We start from the raw sequence: 14718 nt of genomic DNA, 5'->3' as shown, positions 1-14718 counted from the left end.
AATGTTGTTTAGCAGATGTTTTTGTTAATTTGACTTAGATTAATTATATATTCTATGTTGTGTGATTATTTTATTAGGTTTATAATGCTGTTTAGCATTTAAAGTCTTCATTTCAAAGCTTTAAAAATAATGTATTAGGTGTTACTTATTACAATTTTGAGAGTGGCCTGGAACCTATCTCCCTCACTTCCCATTGACTTACATTATAAACTAGATTTCAATTTACAATGGTTTCAATTTACAACCATTCCTTCTGGAACCTAACCCCGGCGTAAACTGAGGGCTACCTGTATATATATATACAGTTAACCGGCACCCATGGGGATTGGTAGATTCCGGATAAGTGTGGTTTCTGGTTGCTTGAGAGTTACTATTAAAAAATAGGCCTAACTAGGTTCTGTAACCCATACTATACTAAAAACGCTGTATTTACTTCATATTAATATTTAAATAAGTAAATAAAAGCAAATTATTAATTAATATTAATGCCGCCTCTGTTCAGTCCCGGGCACCCAGTGACTTTTAAGAGCAGTTATGTAGGGTCTGGTGGCATTATAAGGGCTTGCTTTCACCTTTGAGAGCCCACTATAGAGAAAGGAAGCTTCAGAGCAAAGTTAGTGTTAATTTTAATGTACAACATTTTTTTTTTCTTCTGGTTGCTTGAGTTCTGGTTAACTGAGAGTTTACTGTATATAAAATCACGGCACAAAAGCATTCCTCTATTAAAAGCTTTCCACATGGACAATGTCTCCCTCAATAGGCGGAATCTAGAATACCATAGGTACAGTTTTATTGTTCTGTCAGAAATGTGCTGTAAATGAGAACGGAATATTTACTTGTTCTGCTTAGTCACTGCTCAACGTAGGCGGTGCTCAGAGGAGGAAGTACACTGCATGTGATTTGAGTGCTGCATTTTCAGAAACGGCAAAGGAGCACATACCTTGTGAGTATTACACTGAAGTATCAGTCTAGTGTATTTGTGCAGGCGTCCTGTAATAAAACGCAGGCACTGTGCCAAGTGTCTATATGTTAAGTTTATATAAGCATTTTAGTTTTGTTTAAATACATTAACCCTTATAGTTCTGAATTTGCTTTTAACTTCTGTTGTAGTAAAACTGTGTATAAAAGTAATACATAAATGTCATTAACTTGTATATATTGGTTTGTCAGCATTATGTTCAGCACAACATTACTGGACTAGACTTGAATTAGTTCAGTGTAACAGACTCATAAATATTTGTATTTTTACCAATTTCCATTGAAAGACACCCTTAAAGAGTTAAAATAATTAAAAAAAAAAAAAAAACTCTTACGCATTCCATCTTATCCTGGGTAAAAGAAAAATGTTTCACTCTCACACATTGAAAAGGTCATTTTGCAAAACAGTTTAGTGTGATTTAAAAATCAGTCATGTAAAGGCTACAAAGGAATTAATTGGGCAGCAGAACATCTTGGGAGACATTTCATTATCTCACAATGGAAGACCTTATTTCCGTGTGTAACTGGAAACTGGCAAAACATTGTGGAGCAGTTATCTGTGCTCCAAAATACATTTCCCAAGCTTTAGGGATACAAAATATAACGTTTTTTATACATCAGAGAATATTTGCAATTCCAAATATTGCTTATACTATGGTTAAAAACCTCAGGCACCATAGACAAAGTATTTAAAGGGACAGTCAAAATTAAACTTTCATGATTCAGATAGGACATGCAATTCTAAACAACTTTCCAATATACTTTTGTCATCAAATTTGCTTTGTTCTCTTGCTATTCTTAATTGAAAGCTAAACCTAGATAGGCTCATATGCTTATTTCTAAGCCCTTGAAGGCTGACTCTTATCTCAATGCATTAGACAGTTTTTCACTGCTAAAGTGTGTTAGTTCATGTGTGCCATATATTTAACATTGTGCTCACGCCCGTGGAGTTACTCATGAGAGGGCACTGATTAGCTAAAATGCAAGTCTGTCAAAATAGCTAAAATAAGGTGACACTCTGCAGAGGCTTAGATATGTAATCCCACAGGTAAAATTTATATTAATATAACAGCGTTGGTTACGTAAAACTGGAGAATGGGTAATAAAGGGATTATCTATTTTTTTAAACAATAAAAATTCTGGAGTAGACTGTCCCTTTAACATCACATGCCCCTATCATTATACCTTTGCACATATTTGTAGTCGTTGCACAATAGTCATGACCAAGATACTGTTTGTTTCGTTTTTTTTTTCCACTACAGAATTGTTAATATGGCTGGCACCAAAGAACAGCGGATTTTGCAGTTTGTTCTACAGAATGCAGTCCGTGGTGACCCCCAGAGCGTGGTTGATAATATTGACAAATATTGCAGGGAGAAGGAATGGGCCATGAATGTGGGGGACGAGAAAGGTAAAAAAAAAAAGTTCATAACAAAAACAAACTGAGTTGTTGGTCAGCACAAACATATGGTTAAATCAATATAACATTCTATTCAGATCTGTTTGAAGACCTCTTTGATCAGGTTTTATTCAAGGTGTTTGCAGAAATCTGGTAGATTGGAGTTGCCTTCATAGTTTTCTAATGACTGAGCCTTGCCCAAAAAGGTAGTTAAAAATCTGAAGTTACATCTCTGACCATTATTGTATTTTCTTCTTAAACGGGAAGAGTCCACAGCTGCACTCATTACTTTTGGGAATTCAGAACCTGGCCACCAGGAGGAGGCAAAGACACCCCAGCCAAAGGCTTCAAATACCTCCCCCCACTTCCCTCATCCCCCAGTCATTCTTTGCCTTTCGTCACAGGAGGTTGGCAGAGAAGTGTCAGAAGTTTGAGATAGTCTCTTATGGAAGGTAGTACTCTTCGAAATGGGACTGGAGATTTAAGTAATCCTGTCAGCCAATCAGTGAGAGCATGGATGAAGGTTAGAGTCCGGAGATGCAGCGAGAGTCTTTCTGCGAAACCATCCCGACTCATATTAACTGCTCCTTGGCAAACAGCGTTGATGAGTTTCGCTGCCTGCTTTATTTCACTCATGTCCATGTCAGAAGCGAGGCTACTATCTGTCACACTTGAAGGGCCATGTTCCTATTCCACGGCATAGATTCCGGTAAGATTGTTTCATTTTATTTCATTCTGTGAATGTAATGTTAACGAGAGAAGGTAGGGTCCCAGTGGGACTCCTTTTATCTTAAAATAGGAATCATGGGTTAATATCTCCTGAGGGGGGGTTATTAAACAGGGGGGACTTTAATCATGTTTGTTATGTGGTTCTATCTGCTAATGTGTAGTAATACTTAGGCTCATGGCTTTTCGGAACATAACAACCTTATCAATTGGCGTGATCTCTTGAGATTTGCACGCTTTTTTTGTGAATGGCACGGTGCACCTCGTGACCGGGTGCGGTTATGTTGTTTTCCACATCTGTATGCCGATTGTGTGGTGACAGAGAGAGTCTGATTGTGGGTTGTCTGGTTCACAGGAGGTGGTGAGTGCCCCAGCCATTGGGGGGGTGTAAAAAGGGTGCCAGTTAGGGTTTGTCATTTTTGTAATCCCAAGATTATGGAGGATTCTGATTTTTTAGACACGGATGTCTCCGATACGGAGAATGCATCTTGTGATGAATATGAAATGGCCCTGGGTTATCCATGCCCATCAGTTATATTTCGATTGCCGTTCTAGAGTACTCTCTTCTCCCGAATCAGGGACCTTAGAGTGCGTTGAGCCATCCACCCTGAGGATCCCATGTCCTGTGAGGGGCATGCCCCAGGATCTTCCTTTGCTATGCAAGCAGGTGTCCCTATGGCCTTTACTCCTTCTCCGGAAGGTGGCTTGTTTCCTCCAGAGGTTACGGCACAGTTCCGCATGGCCATATCTATGGCACTGGCTTATTTATATCTCCAAGTAAAATATTTTTAAGATACTGTCCATGTTCTGTCAACCAGGGCCCGTCGGGCATGGGATCACCTGATTCAGTTCGGCCTCCTGGGGAAGCTTTGGCCTCTGAGGCTACAGGGGCCCAAACCTCGGGGCTGGGGTTGTTTATCGATCCAGCGAGGGATAATTTTGCCTTCCGTTATAGGCTGGCACATCTTTGTGTCCTACTAAGGCATGTTTTGATGGTGCTTGAGGATTCCAGTCCTAGTGGGCTGAGGGATCCGAGGCCTTAGATGCTGGATGGCAAGCTGGATTAGACGTTTGGGGATGAAGCTAATCTCCTTGATGTCTCCATTTTTCGTTCTTGTTTTAATGTACTGGTAGCGCACCTCTGTTACTTGGGTTCATGTCACCCTCGTGGTGCTGATTATCCTGTCGGATTCTGATTGTCACTGAGGCTCCCAGCGTTATTCCTGTTACAAGGATTTCAGGAGACCGATCCTGCAAGGATCTCTGGAGACTGTCGTCTTCTCAACATAAGAACTACCCTTTTGTTATCCATGGTCTTTAGACACTCGGGTGCTATCCTTCGACCTTATTCCAGATCTAGCCTTTGGGCTTGAGGGTAGGAGGTCCGAGGTCAGTTACAGACTTTTGCCTTTCTACTTTAAGTCTAAGGACTTTAGATGGTGGAAGACTGTCTTGTGTGCGCTCCTAACCATAGGAGGCATCTTGTGGGTTCCTCAGGAGGTTAGTTCTTTCGATCGGTTCCGTTTTCGAGAACTCTGGCTTGGGACCATGTCTTTTTGCCTGGAACGGGCATGGACAGTTCTGCTTAACCTTAGGGTTTGGTTCTCCTGCATGTCCCTTTCTGTATCTCATGGGAAACTCATATCTGCCTGAGGCTTAAGTTTAAGGTCTCTCTGACGGGTCCCTACTGGTCTGCTGGGACATCTGATGCTTACTTGAAGACTCCAGTTGTCGTATCAACTGGGCTGGCGATATTGGCCAAAGGGTCTTGCCTCTATTGGTAGGGTGGTTACCATTGCTTTAGTTCCTGTTCTTCTCACCTAGGGTGGGGGATGGGTTCTTGCGTGTTCTCCTTGATTTGGAGATACCTCAATATCGGTGAAGGCCCGTGGGTCCTTGTTTTTCTTGCCTAGTAGGGTTTTTTCCCTTCCTTGCATCCCTCGGGAGATGTGGAGTAGTGATTAGCTCCACCATTCCTGAAGCAGGAGGTTGTGGGTTTGAACTCAGGTAAGGCTCCAGCTATAAGCTGGATTCTGATATTAGGATGCTGAGGGTCAGAGTACTTTCTTCCCTTGGGGAGTGTTCCTTCTTATGGAAGGCAGCAGTGTAGGGGTTTTCGGACCCTAACGCAAAGTTCCTGTCATGACTCATAGTAGCATGCCAGTTTTAGTAGCAGTCAGAGTTCTACTCTGGGGTTTTGCTTCCTCGTAGATCCATCCTTTTCTTCCAGAGGTCTGGGACTCTTGTCTTCGGTCTTTACTAGCCTTTGGGTTAGGACCGTTACCCTGGAGGGAAGGTCGGGGATTGGTCTGCTCTATGCAGTGTTAACTGTTTACATTTATTAAGTCTGTCCTCCTCTTCGGTGGAAGGACTATTGGTGCCCATCTCTCTACTGGTGGCGTCTGCTGCTGGGATGGGTCACTTCTTGGAGCCCGGTATTTTATGGTCGGGAGCTGTTGTTGAGTTTTTCCGGCGCTACTCGGTGGGTTGAGTCCCACGTTGGTTTAGGGTCAGCTTTGCTGCCTGAAGATTGGTCATCATGAGTTCTTTTTTGCAGGTGGCTCTGTGTTCTATTGGAGAGCTCTTTTTAGCTGCTAGGACAGTTATCCTGTCTCTGCTTGTTTATGTTTGTCTAGCCTGACAGTTTTCAACTTGACTATGATGCAATAGAGAACTCGAGGTTTTATGAAGCACCATATGTGGTATAGTGCCATGTCAGGAATATGAGGGTGACCCTCTGGTCATTTTAGTGATGTTTTTCCTGAGTATGGACTTATTTTTATGGTCCTTGCCCTTCTAGGGAGTTTGTCTCCCTGGGCAGTGGTACTGTGGCAACCGTGGGTCTTTTCGATCTCTTATGTGGTCCTCTATTCTACCTCTCGGAGGTAGATAGAGGTTTTTGGCCTTTAGGTTGAGGATTCTTTTCGTGGGAGTCGAGAGCTGCAGGGCTGGCTTCTCTGAGGCTCTTGTGCTCAGCAGACTCTGGGTCTGAGTGGTCTCTAGCATGGCTTGCAGGTTGTGTAACTGATGTGCAGTTACCTGGGCTTCCGTTTTTTCCCTTGTCGTCTATAGTTTTTATAGGGTGTAGGGTAATTTCAGGCTGTGGTGTCTTTCGAAGGGACCGCCTTTTTGTACCCACCCTTTGTTTGCATTCAGTGTCCTCTAGCTTGGGTATTGTTTTCCCAAAAGTAATGAATGCAGCTGTGGAGTCTTCCCGTTTAAGAAGAAAAACATAAATTATGCTTACCTGATAATTTTCTTCTGACGGGAAGTGTCCACAGCTCCCGCCCGCGTTTTATCTGTGAGGCGGCAGTACATTTTTTTTCTTCTGGCACCTTTTTTCACCCTGATATTTCTCCTACTGTTCCTTGTTCCCTTAGCAGAATTACTGGGGGATGAGGGAAGTGGTTGAGGTATTTGAAGCCTTTGGCTGGGGTGTCTTTGCCTCCTCCTGGTGGCCAGGTTCTGAATTCCCAAAAGTAATGAATGCAGCTGTGGACTCTTCCCATCAGAAGAAAAGAAAATTATCAGGTAAGCATAATTTATGTTTTTTTAAATAGCTTTTTTTTATTATTTACTACTGCTGCTATTAATCGTATTGTCATGATAATACCCTAAGGTAAATAGTATCTGGGATGCTGGGATGTAGTGAGTTAAAATATGTTCTTGTTTTTTTGTTTTTTTTGTTTGTTTTTGTTTAAAAAGGGAACTCCTTTGAATTACTGAAGAGGTCATACCTTATTTCAGTAAAGTCAGGGGAACATCTAAATTCAGTAACTTTTATAGATCAGAGCAGTGGCGACTCTAGGACTCTAGGAACAATATATAGGGGGGGCACATAAGATACCACAGTCAAAACTGGTGGGGCAATAATAATTTTCACCACTAAATCATACAACTGAAAAAAAAAAAAACACAGTTTTCCTTTCTTACTCAGGTATTGCTTCAGACCTGAGAAATAGAGGAAAACTCTCAAAAGCTTTTCAATATAGTTTAAAGGAATTCTAGCAAACACCAGGGCTCTGTAAATATCTATTTTAAATATGTCACTAATGAAGACCAATAAACAGACTGAGTGTTCTCCCTCTCACACACCCACCCTCACAGCAACTCTCTCACATCCACCCTAACACCAACTCTATCTAACATCCACCCTCAAAGCAACCCTCTCTCACCCACCCTCAGCAACCCTCTCACTCACACTCACCCTCTCACCAACCTAAAGATATCAATCAGGCCAGGGTGAAGAAAAAGGTACTGATCTCTGAGCTTATTTAACATGGAAGAAGGCATTTCTCCGTGAAAATCATGTTGTGGATAGTCACATTTTATAAGCCTTTGAGTGTATATTTATTGATTTAATTACAATGTTTGGCATATAGACACTGTTACTGATATGTTATATAAAAAAATAACCCAGCCTGAGTTGTTGGGGATGACATTAAATAAACTGAATCATGTGGCTTTGTGTTGTGTTCCAGCCATCTCTATCAACCATAGCAGCAAAGAATATCATAGTTATGAAGCTATCTTAGTGAAATAGGTGCAGACGTCAATGATGTGTGAATTCAACCTTGTTCCTCTTTAATACATCACTTTTTATATTGACCTATACTTAAAAATATACTTAAATATGTATGTAAATATAATACTTAAAAATATACATAAACTCATTTGCTGATATCACTGCACTTATGTAGTCCTAAGTTCTCAAGCATCAATCTATTTGCTGGTAACAGCCCTGCCAGCACTGCTTTAATTCATTAAATAGGACTGAGAGCAGAAGCATATGGTAGAAAATTATTGGGAACTCAGCGCTACATAATTGAGTTGAGTGGAGACAAATAACTTGGTGTGCAGTTGTCTAGGAACCAAAATGTAATCACCCAGGAAAATTTATTATTTATTATATTAGCAAGGCACCCTTTGACTACCTGCCTGCTCAGTGGCGGACCTAATGAACAAAGGTTCCTGGTGCAAGATTTTTTTTGCCCCCCCCCCCAAAATCTAACACTATAAATAAATATATTTAAATTATACAGTACAATATAAATTTTAAAAAAATGTCCCATGGTAGACACTAGACAGTTGAGTCCAGTTTTCCCCTTTGTGTTATATATATATATTTCCCAGTAGGTTAAACCCCAACTCCTCAGTCAAACACTGCAGTGAGCATGCTCCTTACAGTTACAAAATGTTGAAAGAAAAAAGCTAGTTACATTTTACACGGACACATGATCATTATAATATAATAAAGGACATATATATAATATATATTATATATTGCCCAAAAACATTTACTATTAATATTCCTATCCTAAAATATTTAATTTGTGACAGAGCTTATATTTTGTGCTGATTTGAGTCCTTTTAAATGTGCAACCCAATGAGATAGGAGTTGTAGTGGGGATATTTGCAAAAAGTTCCTGTCACTATTCTATTTCTATTTACTCCCACTTTATAGATTGCTACTTTTTTTGTATTATATAGTACTTGTACAACACATGTAAAAATGTCCTGCTAAAATAAACATATTTATTATCATGTATGGTTGGAATTGTGTCTGCAGGGAATTTTTCAGTAGTTACATTTTTCCATGCATTGCACTATACTGCAGAAAAAGGAGGATCTAAAATGGCAATAAATCATATGGAACCACCAGGCATCTTATTTATATATTTCCTGACCTGTTGATTGGCTGCTTGATGACTATCACCCTATATATATATTCCTGAGTGTCAGTCTATATCAGTGATTTTTAACCTTTTTTTTGCCGTGGCACACTTTTTTACATTAAAAAATCCTGTGGCACACCACCATCCCAAAATTAAAAAAAAATCACACATTGTAGCCTAATACAGCATATATATACACACACAAACACACACACACATACTGTATGTATTGTGCTGTTATGCCATGCCTCCTACAAACTACCCCTGCACTGGGAGTAAAAAACAAGCAAAGTTTAAAAAATATGTCACACTGTTATCAGTCTGCCGCGGCACACCTGAGGATCTCTCACGGCACACTAGTGTGCCACGGCACACTGGTTGAAAAACACTGGTCTATATTATATGTCACAACTCATTTGAAAGAAAAATGAGTAGGCAATGTATTATGCATTGTATGGTGCCAGTGTCTAGTACCTTACCTGCTGTCTGCCTGTTACAGCCGGAAACGAACCTAAAGATGCCTGATATTCACTTCCCTCCAACTTCAACTTTGAATGTCCACATCACACACAGCAGTGCCCCCTCCAACTGTGAAGGCCAGTAGAGAGCCAAGCCCACCCCTGAAGGGTCCGATATAAATCTCACAACCCCAACATGAACAGGAGTTTAACAGCTGCTCCATTTAGCTGCTCTTCTGAGTCTGCCCCCAGCCCGGGCCCCAGTGCAAGGCACGTGACCACTTCCACCTGCATTAGTTCCACTTCCGCTCCTGTGACTGCTGCTCCGACAGATGCGGTCTTGGTAGGCACCCATGTTAGGCACAAATGCAGCCAGGTCACTGCGGGAAAAATAATTTTCCGCCACCTGGCTCACCTACTATAAACATACATAATTGAGTCAAGTGGCAATAAAATAAAAATGTACTGGGTCTGGGGCTGAGGATCGCACCTTAGAGAGGCTTGTGTGCGCTCTAGTCTGCTGGAAAAAGGGAACAGTGTGCACTGTACAGATCGGAACGTTAAGAAAAAAAGATGCGGTCTGCAAATTAGGTGCCCTTGCGGCTGCCTAATTTGTTTAATTCAGCAGGGGGGGGGCACATGGGGGGGCAAAGAATTTTCCCCCCTGTAGCGACGCCTATGGATCAGAGGCAATTTATTTTTCTTGCTGTACTCAGTTCATTGCAAGACTATCAGTCTCTGGCCGCTATTATGAACCTGTCAGACACGGCATGAGAATTAGCCCAGCGATCGGCAGCAAATATAAATATGTATATGAATATATATTAATGTGTTAATATGTGTATAAATACACATATTAATACATAAATGTATATAAGCATAGTCATATATATTTACTGGGAACACACATTCCGTATAGACCACAATGTAAAGGCACTTTTTAGTGCCGTTTGTTAACACCCCACACCCACCAACTTTAGCCCCCAAAAACTTCTTAGTACAGTTGTTTTTAAACAACAAAATAAAAAATGCTAATTTATTTATTTTTTTTTAAAAGGGACCTCATGTGTTATTTGGGGCGCATTTAAAATAATAACCAGAGATCTGACTTCCTGGTTAATTTTTTGAGCGCTAATTGTTACCGCAAGCTCACGGTAGCAATAACCTGCCACTTGTAATGGCTAGTTATTTATCACATGCCCGTAAATTGGCCCTTTTGCAGGCGCACAATAATTTAGCGCTCCACTTGTAATCTGGCCGTTAATAATTCTAGTGGTGGCATCAGATATATTTAAGTGTAGATAGCAGTAAAAAGGCATTTGGGCATTTTCTGGGTCTACTGTAGACTAAAGAGTATTTGTTATCCCTTGCACCCACTGAACTAAGTCACAGACTTGCTTGGAGTAGCTGGGCTGTGATAACCTGTTTAAAACTGAAGGTTTGGTTAAAGGGACAGTCTACTTGGAAAATGTTATTATCTAAAAAGATAGATAATCCATTTATTACCCATTCCTTAGATTTGCATAACTCTGTTATATTATTACACTTAGTACCTCTGTGATTATATTGTATCTAAGCCTCCGCAGACTGCCCCCTTTTCTCAGTTCTTTTGACAGACTTTTAGCCAATCAGTGCCGACTCATTAATAACTCTATGGGATTAAGTACAATGTTATCTATATGGCACACATGAACTAACGCTGTCTAACTGTGAAAAACTGTCAAAATTAATGAGCTTAGAGGGGGTTCAACAGCTTAGAAATCAGTTTTTGAGCCTACCTAGGTTTAGCTTTCAACAAAAAATACCAAGAGAACAAAGGAAGTTTGATGCTAAAAGTAAATTGGAAAGTTGTTTAAAATTGCATGCCCTATCTGATTCATGAAAGTTTATTTTTGTCTTGACTGTCCCTTTAACCCTCTACATCACAAACTGCTGGCAGTTGCAGGGTTGGTTAACCCTTTCCATTGCACTTATGTTCTATTACAAATGTGCAACTGTTTTGCACTAAAATGATGGCTTGAAGATTATTATCAAGAAGGCCCTGGCATTTTAAGGCAGAGCAGCCCCCACCCCAATCTGTTATTTGACCATACACCAAAAATGACAAAGATAATATAATGATATATATGAAAAAAAGCTGCCAGTAAAGGCATAGGCCCTCACAGCATATGTGTGTATGCTGCTGAAAAACTGTAATAATGTTTATTAGAATTGGCTTTTTTCTAATGGAATTGCAAAAATTCTTCTATTTAAAAATAGAAGAATACCTATGCACATTTCAGTTTTGACCTTTATATCCTTTTAACTGATACTGCTGTCCAGCATACAAGTACACATCATAGATGGGCTGAGTAAGGAAATACAGAGGGGAAAAAGCAAAATTAAAATGTTATGCATATAATAAACATACATTAAATACTCTTCACATACTCACCAAACTATAAAGCATACACACCACACACACACATACCACACTATACAGCATACACTTTACTCACACTAGAAAACATATTGGCACAATAGACATCCATACCCACAAATATGCAAAAAGTATATCTACACTACACTGCATTTACACTAAATCTCTCACACACACAACACAGTCACTACACAGCACACACACAATGCAGTATACACACGTAAAAAAATACACACTGTCCAGCATACACATATACATGCACACACAACATGCAGTATACACACTACACTGCATTTACACTAACTCTCTCACACACACACACAACATAGTCACTACACAGCACACATACTATGCAGTATACACACGTAAAACATACACACTGTCCAGCATACACATATACATGCACACACAATATGCAGTATACACACTACACTGCATTTACACTAACTCTCTCACACACACACAACATAGTCACTACACAGCACACACACTATGCAGTATACACTTTACTCACACTAGAAAACATATTGGCACAATAGACATCCATACACACAAATATGCAAAAAGTATATCTACACTACACTGCATTTACACTAAATCTCTCACACACACACACACAACACAGTCACTCAACAGCACACACACAATGCAGTATACACACGTAAAAAATACACACTGTCCAGCATACACATATACATGCACACACAACATGCAGTATACACACTACACTGCATTTACACTAACTCTCTCACACACACACAACATAGTCACTACACAGCACACACACTATGCAGTATACACACGTAAAACATACACACTGTCCAGCATACACATATACATGCACATGCACACACAATATGCAGTTTACACACTACACTGCATTTACACTAACTCTCTCACACACACACACAACATAGTCACTACACAGCACACACACTATGCAGTATGCACACGTAAAACTTACACACTGTCCAGCATACACATATACATGCGCGCGCACACACACAATATGCAGTACAGTTGGCCCTCGGTTTACAACGGTTCAATTTGCACCGTTTCAGAATAACAACCTTTTTTTCAGTCATGTGACTGCTATTGAAAAGCATTGAGAAGCAGTGCATTGATTAAAAAAGCCAGTAGGTGGAGCTGTCCGCTTGTGTTGCAGCAAAGATATGCAAGTCAAGCAAGCTGAAATTAATCAGTTTAACCAGACCTGAGCTATCGAGCAGATTTCAAAGGAACAAGATCTTCCTGTCTATAAATCAGTCCAGGTTGGAATTCATAGAAAGAACTGTTTTCAGAAAAATGCAAGTAAAGTATGTGTTGTGTGATTATTTTATTAGGTTAATAATGCTGTTTAGCATGTAAAGTCTTCATTTCAAAGCTTTAAAAATAATGTATTAGGTGTTACTTATGACAATTTTGAGAGGGGCCTGGAACCTAACTCCCTCACTTCCCATTGTCTTACATTATAAACTGGGTTTCAATTTACAACCATTCCTTCTGGAACCTAACCCCGACATAAACTGAGGGCTACCTGTATACACACTACACTGCATTTACACTATCTCTCTCACACACACACACACACACACACACACAACACAGTAACTACACAGCACACACACTATGCAGTATACACACGTAAAACACAAACACTGTCCAGCATACACATATACATGCGCACGCACTCACACACACAATAGACACACTAGACAACATACAGATATAGGTACATACACAGTCTACAACCTACATGCATGCATACATACATACATGTACACACACTCTGCACAGCATAAAGATATACATGTACACACACACACTACTAGCTTACAGATATGCATATTCACATACACAAAGGGTTGCCAGGTGTCCAGTATTCAACTAGACAGTCCAGTATTTTATCAGGCTGTCCAGTAAAATCTTCACAAAAATACTGGACAGTTACATGTTACATTTTTAAAGTCTCTGAGTGTTTGCTAAATGTAAAATGCCTTGACACATTACAAATATGGAGCAGAAAGAAGTGACTGACAGTCAAGGTGGTCTGTATTTGTATGTTTGTAGCAGCCAAGGGGTAAAATGACTGCTCAGTTGTGAAAAATATCCATTGTCGGATCAAGAGTAGGGGCTAAGGTAAAGCTTTTGGGGGCATTGCATTGCCCTACTTACCATCATGCCCAGTCACAGTCAGATTGCCCAGTATTTTTATGGAGAACAGCTGGCAACCCTGTATACACAGTCACATGCACAGCATGCAGATATATGTATACGCAGATATATGTATACACAGACACATGCACAGCATGCATACATATATATACTGTATATATATATATATATATATATATATATATACACAGACACATGCACAGCATGCATACATACAGGGAGTGCAGAATTATTAGGCACGTTGTATTTTTGAGGATTAATTTTATTATTGAACAACAACCATGTTCTCAATGAACCCAAAAAACTCATTAATATCAAAGCTGAATAGTTTTGGAAGTAGTTTTTAGTTTGTTTTTAGTTATAGCTATTTTAGGGGGATATCTGTGTGTGCAGGTGACTATTACTGTGCATAATTATTAGGCAACTTAACAAAAAACAAATATATACCCATTTCAATTATTTATTTTTACCAGTGAAACCAATATAACATCTCAACATGTTATAGACAGTAATGGCTATCTTAGATCTGATAATGGCCATTATCAGCCCTGGATCCGTAATATACTATGCCTGTAGTGCAGAGCTTTCCAAACTTTTCATGTAAGTGACACACTTTGTAGACCTACATCATTTTGCGACACAATAATTCAGTTGTACTAGCAAAAAGGAGGTTAAACTAACTTGTTTTAAAAAATACGGACACATACATAAATTATATAATAACAAAATGCATTTACAAGTAACAGTATGTATGTGCAAGAATTAAAAAAAGTTTAATAACACCAATAGCTACTTACTATTTTAATGGTATGTATGAGGTTGATGGGATGAACACAATTTCGGAATATTTGGTGTAATATTAGATAAAGACACTCACATTTCATCATC

The 14718-nt window shown here is 39.7% G+C and overlaps 1 protein-coding gene across 1 annotated transcript in view; it reads left to right on the top strand.

Annotated features, from left to right (window-relative positions):
* The first annotated feature begins 794 nt into the window (after positions 1 to 794).
* The window catches only part of LOC128648935 (catechol O-methyltransferase), a 52764-nt gene continuing 38840 nt past the window's right edge, over positions 795 to 14718 (top strand). The window contains exons 1-2 of the mRNA XM_053701915.1: positions 795 to 943; positions 2241 to 2389. Coding sequence (XP_053557890.1) covers positions 2251 to 2389 — 139 coding nt within the window. The 5' untranslated portion in view covers positions 795 to 943; positions 2241 to 2250. The remainder of the gene's footprint in view (positions 944 to 2240; positions 2390 to 14718) is intronic.

Source organism: Bombina bombina, chromosome 2 (genome assembly GCF_027579735.1).
Source record: "Bombina bombina isolate aBomBom1 chromosome 2, aBomBom1.pri, whole genome shotgun sequence".
Taxonomy (NCBI): domain Eukaryota; kingdom Metazoa; phylum Chordata; class Amphibia; order Anura; family Bombinatoridae; genus Bombina; species Bombina bombina.
The sequence above is the reverse complement of the archived record's forward strand: the minus strand, read 5'-3'. Positions and strand labels throughout refer to the sequence as shown.